Source organism: Rhinatrema bivittatum, chromosome 4 (genome assembly GCF_901001135.1).
Source record: "Rhinatrema bivittatum chromosome 4, aRhiBiv1.1, whole genome shotgun sequence".
Lineage (NCBI taxonomy): Eukaryota > Metazoa > Chordata > Amphibia > Gymnophiona > Rhinatrematidae > Rhinatrema > Rhinatrema bivittatum.
This window is the reverse complement of record NC_042618.1, coordinates 19,934,701-19,947,327: the sequence shown is the minus strand read 5'-3', so window position 1 is coordinate 19,947,327 and position 12,627 is coordinate 19,934,701. Positions and strand designations below refer to the sequence as shown.

The 12,627-nt window shown below is 42.8% G+C and overlaps 1 protein-coding gene across 4 annotated transcripts in view; it reads left to right on the top strand.

The window, feature by feature from the left end:
• Window positions 1-12,627, top strand: part of CCDC88C (coiled-coil domain containing 88C) — a 569,522-nt gene that overhangs the window by 253,591 nt on the left and 303,304 nt on the right. For all 4 annotated transcript variants that reach the window (XR_003856192.1, XM_029597798.1, XM_029597797.1 and 1 more), the window contains exons 9-10: window positions 4,812-4,893; window positions 9,598-9,756. Coding sequence is in view for 3 of the 4 variants with exons in the window: in XM_029597798.1 (XP_029453658.1) it covers window positions 4,812-4,893; window positions 9,598-9,756 (241 nt within the window). In the remaining variant the exon portion in view is untranslated. The remainder of the gene's footprint in view (window positions 1-4,811; window positions 4,894-9,597; window positions 9,757-12,627) is intronic.

Here is a 12,627-nt window from a genome sequence, read left to right as displayed (position 1 = left end):
TACAGACACCTCTCCTCAGGGCTGGGGAGCTCATGTGGATGGCATCCACATGCAGGGTTTCTGGACTGCTCACGAAGCCTGTTGTCAAACAAACTTTCTGGTGCTTCATCTGATCAGTTATGCCTTGTGGGTGTTCCAAGACTGGTTTTTGTGCAGGGAAGTCCTGATCCGGACGGACAACCAGGCAGCGATGTAGTATATCAACAAACAGGGAGGCATGAGCTCGTTCCTCCTCTGTAATGAGGTGGTGCAGGTGTGGACCTGGGCCTTGTCACAGGGATATGTCTACAAGCAACATATCTGCCTGGAAATCTGAAAGTGCTGGTGGACTGGCTGAGTCGCTCCTTCCAGCTGCACAAGTGGTCCCTCAACCCCAAAGGTAGCAGCCAAGCTGTTTCATCAATGGGGTATACCAGATGTGGACCTCTTCGCCTCCCTGTACAAACACAAGGTGAGCAGGTTTTGCTCCCTGAGTTCGGGGGGTGGATATCTGGCCTGCGATGCTTTCTCCCTCCACTGGGGGATAGGCCTGCTGTATGCGAACCCTCCTCTACCACTCCTCTTGAAGACTCTGCTGAAGTTTCAACAGGACAGAGGGACCATGAGTCTCGTGGCCCCCTTTTGGTCCAGACCAGCCTGGTTCCTGTTCCTGCAGGACCTGTTGGTCAGGGCCCCATCAGACTGGGGACTGCACCGATCTGATCAAGCAGAATCGGGGTGCCCTGCACCATCCGATCCTCCGGGAGTTGGCTCTGACGGTTTGGATGTTGAGTGCATAGTCCTTCAGCCCTTGGCTCTTTCAGACAGTGTTTCCCAGGTGCTGGTGACTTCTAGGAAGCCATCCATCAGGAGGTCCTACAACTTGAAGTGGAAAAGATTCTCCGTCTGGCGTGCAGGGAATGGCCTGGATTCATTCACATGCCCCCCTTCCCCAACTGTAGGACTGCTTGTGGCATCTTCAGAGTCTGGGCTTCAGACCAGCTCGGTTAGGGTTTATTTTAGCACTGTCAGTGCATACCATCGAGGTGTCGCTGGCACGCCCGTAACGGTGCAGCTTTTAGTAGGCCACTTTATGAAAGGCCTGCTCGAGCTGAAGCCCCCTCTTCGGCCTCCTATTGCGTCCTGGGACCTCAATATTGTCCTAGTGCGGCTCATGCGTCCTCCCTTCGAGCTGCTGCGTTCCTGCGACCCGAAGTCCCTCACCTGGAAGGTTATTTTCCTGGTGGAGATTATTTCAGCTCTAGAGTCAGTGAACTTCAGGCCATAGTTAAGTACCCATCATACACCAGGTTCTTCCATGATCGGGTGGACTTGCATACACACCATAAGTTTCTGCCTAAGGTCATGACTGATTTCTACCTTAATTAGTCTATCATTTTACCCAACCTCTTTCTGAAGCCTCATTCCCACTCAGGGGAAAGGGCCTTAGCTTTCTATTTAGATCACACTGCTGGCCATAGGCAGTCAACTCAGCTCTTGTGTCCCTCGATACCAACAGGCTGAGAGTAGCGAAGGGTAAACAGACCGTATCCAACTGGCTGCGGATTGGATCACCTTCTGCTATGTCTAAGCAGGCCTTCCGCTAGCCGGCAGAGTAAAGGCTCACTCTGTGCAGGCCATGGCGATGTTGGTGGTGCATTTGCGTGCAGTCCCCATCATCGAGATTTGTTGAGCCGCAACCTGGAGTTCTCTTCACACATTTGCGGCTCACTGCTGCTTGGACAAGGATGGGCATCAGGACAGTGTCTTTGGTCAATCCATCCTGCGCAGTCTCTTCCAGTCCTGAACCCAACTCTTCCTGCCCTGGCCTCGCCTCTGGTGGGAACCAGACAGTCCCTTGCCAACCAACAGCACCTCAGTTATTGTGCCCGTTGGCACCTTGTTTGGTCGCTGTTGTCTCGCCTGTTAACAGGGACAGTCTGAAGCTTAGTATTCACCCACAAGTGAGGACTACCATCCAGTTGCTTACCTGTAACAGGTGTGCTCCTAGGACAGCAGAACGTTAATCCTCAATCTCGTCCACCTCCCCACGGAGTTGGGTTCTCCCGGTTTATTTTATTTTTTGCTCGTATTTTTTTTTTTGTTACGAGACTGAAGGGAGACCTCGCATGCACGTGTGGATAGTAGCATACTGGGCATGCTCAGTGTGCTGGTCAAAGCTTCTAGAAACAGGGACTGCGGAGAGGAGCATCTCCACCTTCTTATAGCCAGAAAGAAACAACTTCAAAGCCGATTTTCTCATCAGGGGAAACTTGAACCTAGGAAAATGGGAGCTGGTAGATGAGGCCTTTCTGCTCCTGGTGAACCGATGGGGCCTATCAGATCTAGGCCTGTTGGCAAGCTTCAACTACACAAAGGTTCCACGCTGCTTCAGTCTCTGGCGGGACCCAAAGGCAATGGGCATCGATGCTCTTTTTCAGGCGTGGCCATGCGGCGCCCTGCTATGTGTTTCCCCCTGGCTTCTGATACGCAGTCTGGTCCAGAAGTTTTACAAATCAAATCAAAACTGACTTTTTACTGGTTCCAGATTGGCATACCACAGCTTTCAAAGCCAATCTCCAGAGACTTCTGGTGGACAGTCCCCTCTGGCTACAATTTCGGACGAACCATTAAGTCAGGGGCTCATTCTGCAAGAGGATCTGGGTCAATTCTGTCTTGCCGTTAGCCCTTTGAAGCGGGGTTTTTCATCTGCTGTAATTTCCACTTTTCTTCAGGCCTGGAAATTTTCTACTTCTCTAGCCTAGTTTAGAGTTTGGAGGATCTGGAGGCCTGGTGTTTTGAGCAAGGTAATTAACTGCTCAAGGTGGATATTCCTTTTGATTTTGGAATTTTTACAGGATGGCTTGCTTAAGGGTTTGTCCCTTAGCACCTTGAAGGTCCAGTCAAAGCCCATACTTCTTATAAGGGAAGAGTCATTGGAGGATGTTTGTCTTCCCATCTGGACGTGTCCTGTTTTTTTTTGTTTTTTTTTTAACAGTGAGTTAAACATCTTCGCTCCCTGTTGCGGCTTTCGGTGCCTGTATGGGACCTTAACTTGGTCTTCGAGTATTTGGTGGGTCTGAATTTTCTTTCGCTGCATACTTTTTCCTTGTGGCTGCTTACCTTGAAGATAGGTTTTCTGGTAATAATCTAATTTGTACGTCTGGTCCCTGAGCTGCAGGCTCCTTCCTGCCAGGAGCCTTTTCTGTGTGACTCTGGGTGTGGTTCAGCTTCAGACGCTGCCCGTTTTTTTGCCTAAAGTGGTTTCAGAGTTTCATTTGAATCAGTCCATTTCTCTGTCTGCCTTGGACAGAGACAGAGATGAAGATGAGTACCACCTTTTGCGTTCCTTTGTCATCAAGTATCCTTTTCGGCGGTGTTAGGAGATGATTAAGGCTGTTCAGAAGTCCAATTGCCTATTCGTGCTCCATGGTGGAGGTAAGTAAGGAGCTCTGGTGACATGCGCAATGACTGCCTGCTGGGTTAAGGAAGACATTACAACAGCCTAGGTGGCTACTGAAGTTGCCTTACCGAGACAGATTGGACCGCATTCCATGTGGGTTCAGGCAGCGTCATGGGCAAAACTTAATTTGTTGTCACCTGTTGAAATTTGCCGAGAAATGGCATGGTCATCTCTGCTCTCCTTCTCCAAGCATTAACACTTGGATGTTAGGGCTAGGGAGGGATGCCGCCTTTTTCGAAGGGCTGTATTGTCTAGACCACTGGCAGCCTCCCACCCTTTTCGAGATTAGCTTTGGTATATCCCACTCGTTGGGATTGACCTACCTGAATGCTAAGGAAGGAGAAATTACTACTTACTTGATAATTTCCTTTTCTTTAATGAAGGTTAGGTCAATCCCTGACCCGCCCTCTGCTGCCAGTGTTTAAATTTGTGGTTAACCTTTCTTAGGGCAAGTTGTGCAAAGTATGATTCCTACTCTTCGTTTTCAACTTTTCTCTGGCACCTTAATTTGCTAGATATGTTCCTTTCTTTGACTGAGTTCAGTGTTCCTGTTGGTAGAGAAACATGAATGTTTACCTGTGGATAATAATGTTCAAGTATAATCAGTTTGTCCACAGTTTGGCTTTTCCAGGGAATATTGGCGGGCTGATGTTGGAGCAGGACATCACTCGATCTAATCGTCATGTCAAAATCATATTTGATTTGATAAGGATTTAAGAGATCTTTAAAGGATCAAACATTCTGACTGCTTTCTTGTTCCACTCCAGCTTCACTCCCTCCTCCTGTTTACTTCAGGACAGGAGGGAAGGGGTGGGGGGACAACAGAAGGAGAGGGTTCCTTGCAAACTGTTTGTGAGGGGAAGGGCTGGAACAAGAAAAGAGAGCTAAGACTAAAGTCAGACAGGCACTTGTAGCTTTCTTCAAAAGATTGAATTAAGAGGTATGAAAGCTTCAGGAATGTTGTCAATTATGCAGCATCAAGCTAATTGTTTTTTTTTCCCTATGACCACACAATCATGGGAGCCTAGGGGCACTGTATATAACAAGCCTTGGTTATACCACAGTGAAGCCTTGTGCAGTTTTTCTTATGGTAATTACATTTGGCATAACAAACCTTTTTAACATACTTTTTGACTCCCACTGCTTAAAAAGAGATTCTTCTATTTTTATTGTTATGCTTATTGAATGGATTATTAGTTATTCATTCATTAATCAGAGGTTGCTCTGGGTTGGGAAGAAGAGGGGTCAGATGGAGCCAGGAATCAAACCTATTGGTCCACCAGACTGATAAACAGTGGAAGCATGCAGGCACAATATTTCAGAAGGAACTTTTGAACTGATTTCTAATTAAACCTTTCTTTCTCTTTAGGGAAGAGAAGTCCGAACAGCTGCTGGATGCTAAACATGAAGTAGATCGATTAGTTTTGGATCTACAGAAAATAAAACAAGAGGTAAGGTAATGTGTCAGATATAGGACTGAGTGACAATGACTGAACACAAAATGTTAGTCTGGTGGTTAGAATTATAAATGTAGCATAATAGAATAAGGAATAAAACCCGCAAACAGGAGAAACAATTTGTTCATAGAAAACCAAACACCTCTCTCATATAGAACACACAGCAAAAGCAAAAATAGCTAAGGTGATCCTCATAACATTAAAGTGTCAGAGACCACTTAGAAATGGACAAGCACCGTATGTTCATCTTAATCATAGGTTATCCATACTTTTTAATTTTATAATGCTCATAAAGAACTTAGCTTATGGAGGAAAACAAGATCCACAGAGCCAACTTTAGTCTAATGTTTTGAAAACTTGCGTCAGGGTTAAGTATCTGTGATGCAGAAAATGAAGCAGCCATCTTATCTTTGCCATGAGTAAAAAAATAATTCTCCATGAACAAGCAAGATTGATGTATGAGATGACATGTATGAGATGATATCATGTGACAGTGCTATGTACAAAGCATTTACTAGCTTGAGCTAGACAGGTCTAGAAATCCCTTCTGTTCAAGCATGGTCAGCAGCCATGTGCTTTAACACCCACTCAGTCCATGTTTTTCTGCAGAGTAAGATGGATGTGTGTGTTGCTGCATTTAGGAAAACTTTTCCTCATGCTTCAATCATGAAGCTCCCCCATTTATTTCTTTTTCTGTCATTTTTCAGTACCTCTGTCTCTAAAGAAGTGAGGGTTTTTTAAATTTAGCTGACACCATATTTCTCTTGATGACTGACATGAAAGCCACAAGATTTAAGTGGTATCCTACTTGTATTTGAAAAATGTTTATAACAAAAACCCATGGTTTCCTGTGGCAGAATTTTCAAGGTTTTGCTACAAAAGTTAGCAAATTGTGGCAGATTTTTCAAAATGCTGATGCAATTATGGGTCAGTTTTGCAGGAGGATTCACATTTGATGCTACAAAAAAAGTCAATATTTTATTCAAAACCTTTCACATTGTTTTAAACAGTATAGTCTCCTTAACCGTATAGCTATAGCTGAGTATCTTAATTTATCAAATGCATCCTAAATTGATTTTATAAGATGTTTTATACACTCTTTTTGGCATCATTAATTTGTTGGCTTGATATCAGAAGGAAAGGACAATGATGTTTTTTTTTTAATTTTAGATTGTAATATTGTTGTTTGGATGCAACAGGAAAGAAATATTTCAATTATTTCTCCTCTCTCCCATGAGCAGTATGTGAAAGTGGTGGTGTCTTTATTTTTATTTATGTATTTTTAAAGCTGCTTCCACAACTATGGATTAGTACAGTAATTGTATCTTTCTGTGCTCTGGATATTGTTATATTTTGTATCTCTGATCTGTTTTCTTATCAGCTGGAGGAGCACTCAAAGGACATTGCTAGTGTGTCAACTGTAGATCTTTAGAGCCTCATAGACTGGTACTGCCATGGATTGTTTGATTGGTTGCAGGAACTTTAAAACTCCAGAATAATTGCCTTTTGTGGCTTTTCTTCCAGACTGAAAGGGAATTGCCTGTGCCATTTTCTGAATAAAAAGCAGATATGAGGTATCTTCTGGAGGAGTGGTGCTCCTTGATGGCTCCAGAAATGGGTCTAATGGTAGTTCAATAGACCCTTGCAGAAATATCATTGAAGGAGATTATATCATAAGGAGACATGAACTCTTGCTGTGAGTCCAAACATTGTCCCAGACATTCCTTACATGTAACAGGATCTTGCTTAGACTTTGAGAAAACTGGAGACTGAGATTTTAACTCTTGTGTGAAGTCTCTTCAAAATAGGTTGTATTTGCACCATCTGTGGAGGGGTAGATGAGAAATTTGTCATGTACTTGTGAACAAATTCCATCCACATCGTCTCAACAACTAGATGGCATTCCGGTTGCCTACATCACTGAGTTGTATTCAAGTGCCCAGTAAGGATGAGCCCATCTGGGTGTCTGAGAATTTCTCCTTGCCTACTGCAACACTGAGGTCTCTGCAGTTGGAGGCCCAGATATCAAAGGTATTAAGGGGTCTCTTTGCCTCCTTGCCTAAAACTGTGAAGGATTTAAAAGGGGCATGGGATAAACACTGTGGATCCCTAAAAGGCTAGAGGATGGGAATAAATAAAGCTAAACTGGCACGAAGCGGCAGTTACTATCCTTAAGAGAAACATGGGGGTAACCTGCATGGAGCAGCAGTTACTACCTTGGGAAGCTTGCTGGGCAGACCAGGTGGACCATTTTGGTCTTTTTCTGCCAACATTACTATGTTACTATATTCTGGAGGACCAGAGAGGAAGGATGTAACCTTTCCTGACAAGGATAGGTAAGATATTTCCACACACAGTTATTTAGGACAATCCTCCATGGTCTCCTAGCCTCCAGTTTATGAACTTCACCAGAAATTTCCTCTGTCATTTCCCCTCACTGGGATTTGAAGGAAGGAGAAACAGACTTAGTTCATTCAGAATTCCTACCAGTCCTCTCCATCAGTGCACCAGAGATTCTCTCCTCGACTACTGCCCTCTTCATCCAAGTCTTGGATAAGCGTACCTCAGTACTTTGAGGATGAGGGGTCTATAGGGATAACTTCTGGCCCCATTCCATCCTTACCAATGTACACCTCACCTCCTGGGGACCTCCGTTATTCTCAGTTTCTGAAGATGGCATCTATATGACTACTAATCTCAGGAAGGAAGCCAATCCAAGGGCAGATGTCTTTGGGCTGTTGCACTTCATTCAGTCCTCGATCCATGATCTATTGAGGGACCCTCAGCTAAGAATGTGGTAGAACCCCATGTTGTGCTTGTTAATGCACCCAAGCTTGATCTTAAGTACAGAGTGCAGACCTGGCTAGGGATCAGCATAGTCCAACTCCTGAATTACTCAGTCATGGTTTAGTTAACCTTGAAGTGAGCTAAAATGCCCTTCGGAGCACTCTAATGCACTGCCTGGAAAGGAGATTTGGATGTAATTGTATATTTGTTTAATTGTTCAATCTGTTTGATGTAATTTTCTGATCCTTGTTCTGTGTAAACCGAAGTGGTATGCACTAGTGCATGAACTCCGGTATATAAAAGCCTTTAAATAAATAAATAAGCTCGTCTGGCTAGTATATATAAGAAAACATGTATTTCAATGTTACTGGAACAAATTGCCATTGGAGGTTTGCACATTCACTGATTTGGCTTTTATGAGGACCACCTCTCTCATGCTTTTAGATTCATTTTGGTTTTCTGGGTGGCAGATTTACATTTTTGATTTATTTTTGTTTATGAATTAATTTTATTCCTGTTGTGCCATGAATTTTGTCTCATTACTTTGTTCTTTTTGTTGTATTTGTCACTTACCTAGGATGTCTTTATTGATAAATAGGCATGAGTAAAATTTGATTAAAGTATGCTTGTTTCTATGTTGTATAATTTATTTGTATATCACCTAGAGCTGTTTACTGGAAAGTCGATTCATGAATCCAATAATTAAATAATGCTAGAAGTATGCAGACTGTATACAGAAAACAAATCGGAAGCCGATCCAAGGTTGCTGTGTAGCAGTAAACAAAGTGGAGATCGGTATATAAGAAAGACCTTTATTGAAAATAGCCCGACTCTGGCCGAGTTTCGCTCTTCTAACAAGAGCTGCCTCAGGGGCAATGCATTTCAGCAGGGCTGATGTCACAAAGTAGTACTTCTGCTTTGTCTATAGTGTTTCTGATCAAGTTGTTCTTTCTTAGTAGTGTAGCAGCCTGTGTGATCTGGATCATGTCGGTGTGTAATCCAACATGAGTAAATCTGATCACATTATTTTGTTTAAATCTCCGGAGTATAAATGCATTTCTATTCCATCTGGCTGTTTGAGAAATTCTATACTGTATTGGTTACAGCCTTAAATCAAAACTAAAAGAGGTGAACCACCTTTTCCTTATTCATTTAAAAGAATTATAATTATTTTATTTATTTGAGTTTTATATACCGTCATTCGGTGCAGCCATCACAACGGTTTACAAGATTCAAGCAGAATACAGGTAGTTAAACATTTGCTAATCATTGAAAAACAATGGGAGGGATTACAGGAGGGGGGAGAGGGAGGAAGGGAAAACAAGGGAAGAATTGAAATTTAAGGGGAAGGAGGATAGTATCGGCAGTGAGATTTATTAATCTTAGAGGCAGTCTCATTGTATTGTTATAAGTTCATTGTAGTATGACAATGGTTGATGCTGGTTGCTGTTTCATTCTTGCGTGGGTTTGGTTGGTGGTACTGATTGTTGTTAGTTCGTTGAGTTATCTGTTTGTCAATGTAGACTTTGTAGAAAAGCAATATTTTTAGATCTTTCTTGAATGTTTTGATGTTGGTTTGTGTTCTCAAATCATTTGGTAGGGAGTTCCATATTTTTGGGCAGGCAATGGAGAATGCTCTCTCTAGTAGTTGATAGGTGAGCATCTCTGATGGGGGGAATTGTTAGACGACATGTGGTGTTTGATCGCAGGTTCCTATGGGCATTTCGTGGGGTTATTTTTAAACCTGCAGTATGCATTCAAAAGTGCTTCCGCTGTATATTTTTAAGAAACTAAAACTCTACTAACAAAAATTCAGCAAATCTACTTGCCTTTCTCCTTTCACACACAGATTGAAACACAACCTTCTCAAATTTAACTATAAATATTTGTGTGTACTTATATTTTCTCTAGAATATCAATCTGGCAGCAGATGCCCGATCTGCTCGCACATACAGGGACGAGCTGGACTCCCTGAAAGAGAAAGCCAATCGAGTGGACCGTATAGAAACTGAGCTAGTTCGATGTAAAGAAAAACTGCATGACGTCGATTTCTATAAGGCTCGAATGGAGGTAACTTTCTAACTTGAAAAAAGTGATATGCTCTGTGCCATTCTGATTAGCTATAAGTGCTCACAAGGCAACATAGATAATCAATAAAATATTAAATAGGTTGTTTTTTTTTTCAAATAGTATCAGATTCCTTGTGTATTTGACACTTTAGCCTGGTTGAACTATATGATCTGTCTTATGTAGACTTCATCTTTAAAGTAAATGCAGCCTAAAATGTTTCTAATAGTACAAGCATCTTTCAATTATTGTAAATACACAGGCCTTACTCTAGGTTACTGTTATTTTCTATTACATTTTTTAGTATTCCCATCATATTGCATGTTTTCCCATGACATTTTGTCCATTCACTGTTTAGACATCACCACATCACCACCACCTGCTCCTATAACTTGTTTGAGGTTTCAGAAAGGCAGACAATGTCACTATATGTAGCTGTTGGGAGTGAGATGGAAAGGACATAGTATGATGTGTTAGGAGATGGTAGTAGCATGTCTGTACTGGAGAACTGGATGGCCAGATTTCTGGTTCTTTAACACAATTTGGTACTCTTCCATACACTAGCAAAGAGAGAGACTGAATTTGATAGGCTATTATATCAAAATAATAGTATTTCTTTTTAACCTTAGTATACCTGTGTACCTCTGTCTACAAAAGAGGCCAAAGTGTTTTGGAGGACAGAATGGGTCCCGCAAAAGAGGCAGGCTCTCATTTCAGAAGGCTGTTGGGTTTTTCAAGAATACAGTATATGAAAAAACAAAGGGAAATAATTTATTACCTGTCATTTCTGGCTCTGAGCAGCCTTCCTGTAATAATCTTATTCTGCTCACCCATTATAATTAAAATCATTATTGCTGGGGAAAGGCTCATTGTGGTGTTGCCTAAGGAAGAGCATATACAATAACAGAATTAACAAAACAGCCACTGCCTCATAGCCTGCTGAACTTTGATCTTTGTGTCTCATTCTAAGAGGGAAAAAATATGAGGGTTCCATACTATATTTAGATTCTTAACAGCTAGAATTAACAGAGAAAATTCTTCCTTTAAATCCCATTACATTTTTTTTTTACCTGAAAGTAAGCATTATTTCCCCAGCTCCCCTTGAAATTTGAAAACTGTTATCACAAGTAAGGAAATTAAACTTTAAGCAGTACATATTTTCTGAAAGTCATACAATAAATGTTTCTGTACTTAATAGATAGTCTACATATAACTTAATGAAGTTTTGTCCACTATTGGATTATTCTGTAGTTGTGATGTATATCGTAGTAATAGAAGGAAGAGAGGAATGTAGAAAATTCAAAGCCCTTTTCTTTTCAGTTAAAAATTCTCTATTTCTATCATTTAAAACATACATAAATTATAATTTCAAAGGACTCCTGACATTCAAGGCAGTTTGAAACAGCAATTCAAAATGTCCCCCAACACGGGCACCATGTTTCCCCAACAAAAATTCATGCAAGTGTATGAATAAACATTTTTGTCCCTCCCAACGCAGTCCTCCTTGGCGAAGCATGGTGCCGTGTCGGAGGACATTTTGAATTGCTGTTTCAAACTGCCTTGAATTTCAGGAGTCCTTCGGAATTATAACTTTTTTTTTCTTTTTTTAATATATCCCAGGACAAGCAGGATGCTAGTCCTCACATATGGGTGACTTCACTGGATAGAGCCATATCACGGAAAATGTTGTCAAAGTTTCTAGAAACTTTTGACTGGCACACTGAGCCCACTGAGCATGCCCAGCATGTCATGATCCCACGAGCCACAGGGGTCTCCCTTCAGTCTTCGTTTTTCCATGCTGCAGTTGCATTGCGGTGAAGGAGCCCTGTGTGAATTCTTCACACATCTACTTTGAGAGAAAAAAGTTAAATATCTCTCATTTCATCCCCTACATAGGGGTCTTCTTACTCCACCGGCTGGTGAGTACAATTTTTCCCGTTTCGATCCGGGTTAAAGTAATTTTTTGGTCAGAAGGCCGTCAATGGCTGTCCGGACTTCATCACGACCACGAGCTTCAAAAAAATGCCCAAAGTGCCCTCACACAATGTCGATCACCGACCCGCACGTCGAGTGTGTTCTGTGCCTGGGACAGTCGCACAATGTTTCTTCCTGCCCTCAATATGCTGAAATGACCGCCAAGGGCAGGAGGGCCTGGCAAGAGAAGATGGAATATCTCTTCCATATCCAGCTTATGACGTCGACTCAATCTTCTCTGACTGGAGCGTCTAAAAGTTTAGTTGTTCGCAAACGTCGCACTGACGGCGCGGGAGACCAGCTATCACAGACTCCGTCCACGGCATCAGTGAAATAGACATCCAGGCTTGAAAAAGCCACAGAACATAAACAAAAGCATCATCATAGGCATCAACGGACGTCGACACCAGAGGCCTTACTGACGCCAAGACAGCCATCGCCAAAGAGATCTCGTCTACAAGAGCCATCGAGGCCTACTACTCCGAGGCATTCCCCACCTGCAAAGGTGCGGGGCATTGAGCCACCACAGGGACCTATGGAAGTACCGATGCCTTCTCTGCCACCACCTATAGCTGCTCTGATTTCACGAGCTATAAGGGAGGATCTTCGTCCATCGACACCGTTGGAGCTGATGCCCATGCCGGTGCCGTCACCGAAACTGGTGCTGATGCCTGTACCGGACCTTTCAATATTCCAGCCACTGATGTCGAAGCTTGATGCTCTCATTGGAGCTCTTCCAGTGCAGCCTATCACTCCGATTCCAGGATGGATTCCGATTCCGAGACAGATCTGGTTCCTGCTCCTCCGGGAACCGATTGGTCTGGGAACTTCCCCATGCCTCAACACGCAACTGCGGTGCAGGCTGCGCCACCCCAACCTCCAGACCTTGTCCCTGACAGC